Here is a 12500-nt window from a genome sequence, read left to right as displayed (position 1 = left end):
TTAAACTCCTTATAACAGTTTGCATTACATTTATTTTCAAAAAAGCAACCAATTAGAAAGGATTATACATGTATATACATACATAAAATACTTAATTGCAACTCTCTACAACAGTGATTAACGTTATTTTATTTACTACATATTTACAGTGTATATTTATTTATTTATTTATTTATTAAACAAAATTTAAAAATTTTGCTTGACTACAGCTGTATTTTTGATTAAAAAATAGAGACAGAATCTATTGGAACAATTATTTTTGAATAGGTTCAGTAACAAGGAAACATACTGTACATGTATAGTGTAAATGGCTTTAATGAATTGCAGTATGAAAGACATCAGTTTAATGCTTTTCACTTATACAAGTAGACACATATGACAGCATTCAAACAAGGAGCACTTAGATTTTTTCTGAATATTCCCAAGTCACCAGCAATAAATAAATCTCTTCAATATTACCTTTTATTGCTAAACAGCCACAACACTTTATAAAGCAAAGAGGGAAATAAATTACATGTAACTAATTATTGTTTTTTAGTTAATGTATTTTAATATATTTTAATTAATTATTTATTTATTTATTTTAATAGTACTACACAATTTTACATTTAAAAAGAAAACGGAACTCGACCTGCCAGTTTTTAGACGTGGTCTGCCTATGGCAATCCCGTGTAACTAAACAATGTAGGGACCCTAAATTGTCATTAAATACAATTCATGTATCTGTATGCAACTGCATATAGTTAATTAAATTAAGGTACTTATTAATAATATGTAATTGACAATAACAAAAACTACGTAAGGAAATACACATCAAACCTGCTGCACTCTTGTAATGATGGCTTTAAAGGTATTGACTGGAAGTCTGCAAGAGAGTGACCAATAAAAAACTTAATAATCAAATCATGCAAAAAGAACAAACAGGTTTGTCAAGGGGACAAAAACATTCATTAATGTCAAGTGCTATTTCACTATTTAAACTAGGAGTAGAGTGTAATGCAACTAGGTAGCGTAACGACAACAAATGAGCAAACAACAATATGGCGTAATTGAGGGGCACACAGCCCTGTGGCAGGTTTTACGCGACTTCATGATACCTGCACAAACTAAAAGCCTCACTTATTCCCCCACTAACGTGGGAATAGAACAAGAGTATTGGCAGAGCCTTTGTTATCTCCCCAGCACAGCAGAGGCTGGATCGGACAAGATAAAGGCAAGTATATAAGATGGCAAGACACAAGCAATGCCAAAGCTTGGGGGAAGTCGCTACGCAGACTTTTAAAACCTAACCGAACCACAAGGAGTGACCCCAGTTTATTGGCAAATAACAAACAAAAGCCTGTCTCCCAGGGAGGGAGGGTGGGAAATTTTAAAGCAAAATTGTTACAAACTGTGTATTCTCGTGCAAGCTCCCAGAATTATGCCCTGTGACAGTGTATTGAGATTTATATAGCAATCTTGACAGTGTCTCAAAGTTCAACCAATAGGTACAGCTGTACTATGAGCTAAAGAGACGCCATGTGGTGAGCTTGTCAGCCATGAATGGGGCTAACAAATATATGTGTTTGTTACAGGATTGTAACAAACACAGAAAGCGTAAGAGAGTACGCCAGAAGTGAAAAAAAAAAAAAATTGAAATTCTAAATTTTCACACACCGTCTGTAAAACGACTATGATTGTACGCTAATGTGGCGTGACTAACCCGACGATGACTTCGATCCGATAAATCTTCTTCTCCCCAGCTATTGCACTGAAACTTTGGTACTGGAAAAACACCAATGTTATCCTTTAAGAGTGTTCGCTGGCTCTTAAGATATCCAAACGATAGCCACAGCGTGAATTCCTTTTGAGTGAATAAGTGACAAGAACACCGAGAATACCAATTGCTTGGTGCCCACTTGTCGCGCTTTAACTTCACGAAGTCGTCCATTTCTTCCTTCTGGCCTTCGCTTCACTTCAATCATCACCATAAAATGGAATTTTTGTAATGCTATGCCCTTCTCTGCATCAGGAATATTTGAACAACCCGCAACAGCACATCTATCATGCATAATTTCCGAAGAGCCCGCCAAAGGAACAAAGCAAAAATGATCCTCCAAAAAATTGAATTTGGTGCGTGGTTCCTGAAATGACATCACAGTCGATTCTGGAACCAAGTCTCTTTCTGGTCCTGTCTCCCTGTCAGCTTGATTGAGTGTGCCCAAAACGCGAACTTTGAACCTTGATTTCGGGGTCAAAAAGTGACGGAATCGAAAAATTATTTTTGGGGCATTTATCTACGCTTTATAGACAGAGATGCCAAAACAATAAAAAACCGTGGAAGCCGTACAGACACTTTTAACCCTTTCACTCCTGTAAGGGCCACTGAGACTTTACCCGTCAATGGGGAACCCCACAGGAGTGAAAGGGTTAAGCCATTGCAAAAAGGGTGTACTTAAGCTTCAAAGAACTAACCTTCTAAACCAGTGAACAAGGAACTGATGTTCCGCATCTGTAAGTGATGAGACTTGCCGTAACAAGTGAGCATAAATAACATAAGTGGCTGTTTTGTTAAACTGTGGATTCTGAAAATCACAAAAAATTCAGCTAATCTAATAAAACATTAATATATATTATAGAAAAATACAGAAAATGTTTAAAATAACTAAACAAGAGCAACAAGGTTCAGTATGTGCATGAAGTATCTTTAATTAGATTTTCTGTACATGCAAAATAATTTTTATTATATGGTTGTACAGTTATAACTGTTACATTAACTAATACCTGTAAAAGTATTGTGTAAGCTCTAAGATCAGTCTTTGTTCTTTTCCTGTAGAGAGAAGAAGATGGGAGTCTATGATCTCTCACTGCTATTAAAATAAAAACAGCTAGTTACAGTGTAACAGACAAAGTCTAACATGTGCACTGTTTTTAAGTGTGAGTTCTGCCAATTTGTAAGTTTTAACAGCACTGTTACCATACCTGATACTCAACAGTTAATAATGAAGAATCCTAGAAGCTGAACTCTTAAAGAGCTTGCATGGTTGACATGACTTGGATTGTCTGACATTATTCATGAATCAATCACTCAAGACACAACAGAAGTGACAATCTTGCAATATGCAATATGCAAATTATAATGATTATTATGATTACTAAAAACATGGGTATAACAGTGCACAACAAACGTGTTTCATTTCAAGCATACACCGTACCTCTTGATGTCTTGTAAAAGGCTGTTTATTACAGATTTAAGCACATTCTTTTGCACATCTTGTGGCTGTATTGGATGACAGTAAAAGATACAAACGGAGGATCAGCTAAATAATGAAAATGTCCTTGTCCCTTTGTTTTTATTCTGGTACCCTGCTCATGTTTTTGCACATGAATTGTGGCAACACCACAGAACATTGGATTTGGTCTATTTGGCAATACTGTAGTTTGACAAAAAAGAATTACCGCACCACGAATACCAAACAAAAGGCTTGGCAATGCTTTTGTTTAACATTTTTCAGAAAATATTTATCATCCAGCATACTGCTGCTTTGCAATAATATTGGTAGTAGTGAACAATATTTACACGTATTATTAATAATTAACCTGATCTTAACCATGCAATAATATTAACAACAACAATAATTATAATAATAGCAACTTTATTCATTCACTTCAATGAAACAAAATGTCCCTATTAGGGGTATCCACCCACGGCTGGATGTAATTGACTGAGAGTTGATTTTGATAAGGGAGGAAAACTGGAGTATCCAGAGATACCCTTGGAGTCAGATTGAGATTGACTCAAACCCAGCCCACATACGACCTCAGGGCTGAGAGTTGAACCTGGGTCGCAGAGGCGGAAGGCACCGCTGATAACCAATAAGCCGTCCTGACCCCCCAATGTAGCAGAGGTTTTTGTATACCCAGAGCATATTCCTCTTACAACTAAATAAAGTTAAAACAAAGGTGGGGGGTCTGTATATGACACAATTTTTTTTATTAGCTTGTTCGAAAGAACTTTCAAAATGATGAAGAACGAAATGTTTTAATATTAATGTGATAGCTCTCTTGGTTGCCAATTTATTCAAGATTTTGATTTATGCAAATTAGACAACTTGTGACGTCACATAGTGGACCCAAAATGATGTAAAATCACAAAACATGGAATATCTCTGAAGACTTTTTCTGTATAGAACCGCAACTTTTTCAGTTAATTACTCATTACAAAGTTCCAAGATATGGCCCACTGTGACGTTTCCATGGCAACATAATGGGCTCCAGGCCCTCTCCATCCAAAGGGCAAAATCAGAGTTTCCCTCCCCTATAAGGGTTATTTTCTCTTGATGTTCATTCAGTGGGTGTGAGCGAATATGGACATTACACAGCACGAGCCTAATATATTTTGACATCAAATCTCAGGGTAGTGATGCATTTTAAAATCTCAAAACCTTAGGAGGTAGCCACAGCATTTACCTACCGGTAAGCTGGAATTAATTTGAATCATTTCATTATTGTTTTCTTGTGGGACAAAAAGTAGAAGAACAAGAGACACGACTTTGTATGTTATAAATTTAAAATGAAATTAGCATTTAAAAAAACCCCTCTGCTAGTAGGGTACATAAACGTGCCTTTTGTTAGAATTATTTTTTTAACCTTCAGTTACATTCACAAACTTTCTTTGAATTTGTAAGTTACATGTACATGCATGCCCGTTGATTCATAGATCAAAATTGAGATGTATGGGCTGTCAAAGATCCATCGATCACAGATGAAAAGTGTTGTTGATTCTCTCCCCTGAAAAACACCTCAGATAACATCATGCAACATGAGGGAATTCAAACACAAGAACTAACTCCTCAAGCTGGACATACATGTAATCGATAACAAAATGAAATCATTTGACTACAAAACTCTGAAAATAACAGCTTACCTTGAAATCTGAGAGATGGGAATGTTCAATTGCGTTGTGAATATAATGTTAACGCAACTGAACATTCCCATCTCTCAGATTTCAAGGTAAGCTGATATTTTCAGAGTTTTGTAGTCCAATGATTTCATTCTGTTATTGATTACACATACAGTATGTCCATATTAAACATTCAAATTTTTTTCTGCATCCAATTGGTCCAGGACCCTTTGTTCTATATTCTGTGCATCCAAAGGAAAATGAGTGCATCCCAGGACACAATGAGTCATTCTGGATAGTCATCTCTGAGTTCACATATTGCAAAATTGAAGCTGAAGTACACTGTACATTGTAAGTTTAAGCCTTTTGCCACCCTCTTTCATCATTGGTACAGTAAGTATGCTGATGTGCTCACTAATCAGTCTCTCAAATGCCTATACTGGGTATCCACGGTAACACCTACAGCTGCAGTTTGATTCTTGCTACACATACAGTGTACACTTCAACAGAATTCTTTGATGTGCTTCTGTAAAATATTTTACATACAATGTACACTGTATGATGATTGTTCAAATTCAAATTCAAACTGTATATAAACTTACTGCAACTGAAGATGACATACATGTACGAATGTCAAAACATGTTTTGCAAACTTAAAAATTAATGTTGTGCCTTTTTAAGAATAATACAGTATCTACTTATTGACTGAGCGGGAGGGTCGGATAGGAAAATATTTGGCCCAAGGTCATGGCATATGGGCCAAGGACAGCAAGGTCCGGGTGCTGTGACCTAGGGCCAAATATTTTCCTGTCCTACCCGACCTAAACTCAGTCAATGGGCGCATTACACTATTCATGAGCACTCACAAGGTGAAGTTTGGACAAAATAACATTTGCATAGAATTTTCCCAGTAAGTTTTACCATGAAAGCATGCGCCGGGCCGTATGGGCCATATGATAAACATTAATTTAACACATGGCATCTGACAGGATGCGGCGATGCAGATCAGTGTAATTCCCTAAAATCCCCATCCTCCGCACAATCATGATATTTTTCGCGTAAAACAGAATAAGTGCCTGATATTAGTGATAAAGCAGCTGCTTGCCATCCTCACAAAGTAAAAGCCAAAGAGATTGACTATTTTGAAACGCTTATTTTCCTGAACATTGAGGAAAACACGCCACTTCGTTCGCAAGATGAAAGTTCATAAGCATTTTCCACACATTTTTCGGCAATGAGCCTGAACTCTAGTTAAGCCGTTTTCATAACTTACCCTAGGCTCGAAATTATTTTTTAAAAAAGATGCAACAAGCCATGAAAATTTAGCTGCAAGTTATAGTAGAAATTAAACTGCATCATTCGTAGAAATAGGGACAATCATTGCGACGAAGTTGTACAAAACAAAATAGGAGCCCACAATACGTAAATGTGAAAAACCACTGAAAATGGTGAATGGTTGAGGGAATGGATCGTGGTTCAACCACATCACAATTTTGCTCTACATCTCCAACTTGAAACAAAATTCATGACGAGAGACAAAATATGTTTTTATCGCTTTATTTATTTTAGCAAAAGTTTCGGCAAAATGCCGGTGAAAGCTGGTCGCAAATTGGCGCAAAGGGAAAAAATTCAGTTGTAAATGCAACTGTATTGGTCACAATTTCGAGTCCTGCTTTACATATACCATAAGCATGTAAATTGTTTAAATTTCCGCATAATCCGGTGTAATTTCCGCATAATCAACGCATGTTTATACAAGTCATAATATGGTTAAGAATTTCTGCATAATCTTCAATTTATTTCCGCATCCTATCAGAAGCCCTGTTAACATTATTGTAATCAGATAACAATACCAGAGAAAGCACGATGTCATATGTTATCCTAACAAAGTCATGATCAATTCCACTTTCACCAAACTCCTCAGGATCAAAGTCATCTTTCCTCTGCACAAGAAAAATTGAAAAAACCTTGATTAACCCATTGACTCCTACAGTGTAGGAGTGAGACATAATCTATAGATTTTACTCCATCTAATTCCAGACAATTAAATTTACTTGTCAATGGGCGGGGGGACGGTTCGAATTCAGAAGTCAATGGGTTAAAACATGAGAATACAAATCCATTGTGTTTATATGACAGTGCACAGTAATACAGTGTACAATTGTACGGTGACAACGTACAATGTACCTGGATTTCTTTAATCACTCACTGAAAACCTATGTCCCCATAATCACTCACTGAAAAACTACAGTATGTCCCCATTAATAACATAACCGCAGTAATTATAAAAGCAAATGCTCTGATTGGTCAACGTGTGCAAGGAAAAAATGCTTTTTCCTCAAACTGCAATGATGACCAACCAGTGTACTGCCAAAAATGCTGAAATTCCTTTGCAGCTTTAAGAAGAAACGACTTAGAAATACTATGTTTTAACCCTTTAGTGGGTAAATTTTTTGCACCACAAAGTGATCTGCTTGCCAACATGTACAGTAAGTAAAAGCCAGCTCGATGAGTTAGTGGCGAGAGGCATTCAAAGAGGACAAAGGAAAAGGCAAGAAGTCGAAAAAATGTGTGCCTGCATTTGTCAAATCATCAGCTAACCCTGACTTAACATACGGGGCCCAGTGGTACACTGTAGGTACACAACGCAGGTCACAGGTCATTGTTTTACCAATACAGAAAGAATCCTAAACATTCACTGAAGCAAACCGCAGGCCTAAAAAAATTAGACCTAAACCAGAGTTTTTAGGCCTAATGTTAGCATTGGTAAATGGCTACGGTTGTTTCTGTCTTCAGTTGGTAAAACAGAGACCTGTGACTTGTGACCTGTGTTTTCTACATGTACCTGCCCCAGGACCGAGTTGTTTATAACCAGTGATTAAGGTAATCCGGGATTACTTGAAATTTAAATAGCAGTTTATTTTCTGATTATAAAAGTACCTACAAGATTTTTAGGGGATATTTACATGAGACCGGAACAAACTCAGACTGGCAAGAGTTCACATTGGCCTCCATACATTTCTTCTCAGACCGGTTTGACTTTGCCTTGGTTGCTGGACCAAGGTGAGAAATTCTTGTACGGGTCTGAGTTGGTACCGTTCTCATTTAAATGACAACAAATCTCAGACCAGGTTGAGAAGTTTCAAGCCTGTAAGCTTTTCGGTCGGCCATGTATTTATTAGACAAAACATATCATTTCGTCCTGGTTTCATGTAAACGGCTGCAAAAATTTCAAACCAGTACAAGTTCATACCAGTCTGAGTTCGTCCCAGTCTTATGTAAATACCCCCTACTGTAAGTCTTCAATCTTGACTCAGATTATGGGATGGCATTAATTAAATTGCCGATTTACTGGTGATCAGCTTTTGAGCAACTAGACCCAGGTCCTTAACCTTATAATTGATTTGAGTTAATTTCAATAGTGTCCCCTGAAGCTCACAAGGGTATAAAATAAAAGACACTGCATTAAGTGACAAAGCCAAGTCAATTTAAGTCCTCTAGTGCTAAATCCATTGGATAAGTTATTAAATGAAAGTTGTTGTTGATGTTCTTCTTCTTCCCTTCTGTTAAACATTTTGCAGGGGTACAAATGAAAGTAACGGGGTGACCCAAAGATGCCGCCGTCCTTTCTGCCAAGGCTGTACCCACTTGAAGTAGGATTTAGATTAATCCATGTTTACATATAAAGATATTTTATCGATGTAGTTGACTCTCAATGTGGGTCAGGCTTTGTCACTTGGTGCAGTGTCCTTTATTTTATACCCTTGTGAGCTTTAAAAATACACCTTAGCAAAATAAAAACAACTGCTGAAATTTTCATAAAATAAATTTAATTTTCCTCATTTACATGTACCCACCGTAAAAACGGAGACCATTTCAGAAAAAGAGTCAAATGTTGATGTTAAAAATCCTAGAAGACCTTGGTATTCCCCAGAAGCCATTGCCATTCTCCAATCATTTCTGTAATTAGTTGTAAAATAATATTAATAATGCGTATGTCAGTGAAATGAATGGTTTCATTGGAGCTGCAGATGAATACAGGAAACAAAAAAGGAAATCCCTACCCCAACAAATCTGCAACCCACCCCACCCCCAAATTCACTCAGTGCTTGAAATTTTGCGAGTTCATTACAAAAATTAATGACCTGTAATACAGTATTTTATTTACCCAACGTCTGATTCAAATCTTTTTGGTTCATTTGAGTTTTCCTCTAGTTTTAAAGTTGGAGTGCCATAAAGTAATTAAAAATCTCGGATGGTGTTGTCGTCACAGTAAACAAAACAAAACAAAAGTCTTCACTGAGTTCTGTAACTGTTACAGATCCTGCAAAACCTGTCATGTCTGACATCATAAGTACACCATTAACAGATCAATGAGACAAAATTTATTTTTTTGGTCTCCAACTTACCTTAACGACATAGCATCTTCATATTTAATAAATTCTGTTTTACTCTTTTCTTCCTTTTTTGAGCGATTACTTCGATGAACCACCATTTCGCTGTCTGAAGAAGAAGCCGAATGGAGGCGTTCATGTTGAGAATTCGCCGTGAGGAACTTACGCTTACTGCCATCATCAGAATCTTGTTTCACCAACAATCCGCGTTTTTCCTTATCCCTCCGCAAAAGTCCCGTCTTTTTAGGCTCACTGATTTTTATTTTCGATCCTTGCTTTGACGAAGAGATTCGCGTACTTTTCTCGCCACCCGGAGGCATATTTTCCTCTTCGACGTGTACGTCTCCATTAGCTTCCGTTTTGTTGTTGCTGAGGTTACGAGAGAAACGGTTCTGTGAGTTTGTAACCCTTGAATTGCTTGGCTTCACGTTCGCTGATCCCGAAACTTCAATTGATTCTGGGGGTGTCACAACAGTTCTTCTGTTTTCTACACGCGCTGACTTAGAAACAGGTTTCGGATCAGAAACCGCGCTAGAACTTTCACCGGCATTATCAGCCCTTAGTTCTTCTCCACCGGCTGGGTTCGGGGAAAACGAATTTCGATGACGAGAGCTGAAAAGATTTGATAGGCCACCCAATCTTCGAGTTGGACGAGGTCGATCTGGGTTACTGTTCTGTGATGAATACAGTAATTGGTAAGAGTACTGACAAGAAATAATCAAACAACTACACGGTTAAGCTTACCACAGAAGTTACTCGCACTTCATCGGAATCTTCGTTCGGGTTGAAAAGTGGATTTTTGATGGGAGGCAGCAGGCGAGCAGAACTGCTTTTACCACCTCCACCCGACATTTCCACTACTCAATGATCTAATCCATAACTCGTGAAGAAATCAAGGCCAGAGTACGACTATTATCCGTTAATAAAGTTGACAATAACTTCAACATCTTTCGAGGAAATTCAGTGTGGTAGCCATATTTGTTTATGAAAAAGGTTGTGAGGGTGCAATGAACCGTGTATAAATACTACAAAGTGGTTGGTTGTTTTATTGAAAATTCAATTTGATTGGTTGATACCGAGAAATCTCCAGACTCATTAGGGACAGGTGAGCTTTGGATACAAGGCAAATCAATATTTCATGGACCAAACTTATTTTCCTTGTTTGCCGAAAATACATGCAGAGTGCAAAACCAGCGAGTGTAACTTTCCGTTTTATTCGTAGTCGTGAAGTTGGAGAGATCATTTGGGGTCGACGACTTGAAATAAAATTGACGAAAACGTACGTTTTTCGGTGTTAACCAAAATATTTAGAGAGACTGACGTCTCGATGTCAAGACAAACAGGGAATAACACTAAAACGATAAAATACAAAGTTTATCGCTTTTCGCTTTTTTTGCGATAGTTTTGTTTCGTATGATCCAAATGGGTAGCCATGCACACTCGTCAGTCTCTGATTTGGTTGGGATCATCCGAAACGAAATCGTCGCAAAAAAAAAAAAAAAGGCGCCATACTACCTCTGAAGCCAGAGATTTTATCGTTCAAATAATGCATTCCTCTTGAAAAGTTGAAGACTTCTGGAAAACCGTTCAAAGAGAGTGTAGTAAATTTCACAATTCGTGAATTTCAAGTCAAAAGTTGAAAGAAATTTTACACGGCACTGTCATGGCGGATTCGTTAGCTCGGCGGTATATATCAATTACAAGCAAAAGTGAATTATCTAATTCATTCTTGTTACAAACTGTAGTTTCATTACGAAGTTCAATATTTCAAGGAACGCTTGCATCTTCTATTTCCAGCTTCTTAAATAGAAAATATTTTCAGCGAAGTAAACAGAAAAAGGAACCTCTGAGATCCTTCCAGGGGGGGAGGGGAGGGGGGCCTTGCCGCTTGTCTGAATTTTAAAAGATCTCGTGCGGGTGCTTTGTCAATGTTTCACTTTGCTGTGACCGTTGCTGTCGGAAATTCAAAGAAAGGATGTCGTTTGTCGCAATTTCACTTTAAGTGCTACCTGTCGCTACTTTTTAGGCCATGTCGCTTGTCAGAATTTACCCTGTCAGAGCCTCATCTCTTTGGCTGAAAACTGGCCAGGCAGCTCAGAATTCGGTCATGCGGAACTGACACCTTCGATAACTTGTAAATACCTAAGGCTAACAAGATATGGTCTGTTGTAGGCCTGTCACATAGTTGTCGTAGTCCATTTTACAACCGGTCATTGTAAAACGCAGACTGCAGACTGCAGACCGGGGGTAAAATGCAAACTGAGGTTATAATTTAACTGTTGAAAAAGCCCAAAGCCAATAGAAATGCTGATAGTTGAGCCTAAATATTGTTTTAGGCCTAATTAGGCCTAAGGTTAGCATTTCTAACGGGTTTGGGCTTTTTCAGCAGCTACGTTATAGCCTCAGCCTGCATTTTACCCCTGGTCTGCAGTCTGCAGTCTACAGTCTGCGTTTTACACTGACCGATTTTACAACCTAAAAAGGCCGTTTACAAATTTTTGGTTATTGAGGGACTAACTTTCCTGTTTAGCTGGTTCATATACAAGTATATATTTTTAGACTTTAATATCATTGGGTGGTTTTTTCGTTACGCTCAGAACTTTCAAAACACATTTTGATGCCAAAATTAATGAGGAATTTTGAAGAGGTTATGTAAAGATGCATTTTCTTTCATTTGTTAGACCTCTTTAAGGGAAATGTTATTCATATTAAAAGGCGTATCGGCGGGTGGGATCCGTAATGATTTAACAACCCCAGAGAAAAACGACGATGTGATCAGTGCTACTTATTATTTTAGCACTTTTCGAGGCACCTGTTAAAAATGCCTAATGCAAATGTAGGACACTAGATCATGACAGGCGTAAAATGCTATTTAAAAAAATTTACAAATTTAGGTCAAATTCAGTCATGAACTGAAAAAGTTTGACGAGAAAGTCTGATGCTAAATTTTAGAAGAATGCTTTAGAATTAAAAGGAAATCGACGAATCTGATCTTTTATGTTTTCGAGGCCAACAAAAGTAAAAGTTCTCGGTTTGAAGATGGGAGGGGAACTTATACGGCCAGCCAAAGCTGTCGTACAAAGCGTTCACGTCTCTTATTAAAGCCACTACAGTTTTCCAAAATTCAGAGAATTTTTAACTCGAATTATAGTGCTTTTGAAACCAATTTTTTTAACTTTTGCTCAGTTGTAATGTGTTCTTTCAGTGCTTTTCTCGTTTTTTTT

At 37.5% G+C, this 12500-nt stretch overlaps 1 protein-coding gene across 1 annotated transcript in view; it reads right to left on the bottom strand.

Annotated features, from left to right (window-relative positions):
- LOC138043413 (probable E3 ubiquitin-protein ligase HECTD2) overlaps positions 1-10279 on the bottom strand; it is a 31042-nt gene extending 20763 nt beyond the window's left edge. Inside the window, exons 1-8 of the mRNA XM_068889672.1 lie at positions 10021-10279; positions 9292-9950; positions 8740-8842; positions 6736-6825; positions 3195-3259; positions 2764-2809; positions 2455-2564; positions 820-865 (exon numbers count right to left, since the gene is read on the bottom strand). Coding sequence (XP_068745773.1) covers positions 820-865; positions 2455-2564; positions 2764-2809; positions 3195-3259; positions 6736-6825; positions 8740-8842; positions 9292-9950; positions 10021-10128 — 1227 coding nt within the window. The 5' untranslated portion in view covers positions 10129-10279. The remainder of the gene's footprint in view (positions 1-819; positions 866-2454; positions 2565-2763; positions 2810-3194; positions 3260-6735; positions 6826-8739; positions 8843-9291; positions 9951-10020) is intronic.
- Positions 10280-12500: the final 2221 nt, after the last annotated feature.

The sequence above is a fragment of the Montipora capricornis genome, chromosome 3, assembly GCF_036669925.1.
Source record: "Montipora capricornis isolate CH-2021 chromosome 3, ASM3666992v2, whole genome shotgun sequence".
Lineage (NCBI taxonomy): Eukaryota > Metazoa > Cnidaria > Anthozoa > Scleractinia > Acroporidae > Montipora > Montipora capricornis.
The sequence above is the reverse complement of the archived record's forward strand: the minus strand, read 5'-3'. Positions and strand labels throughout refer to the sequence as shown.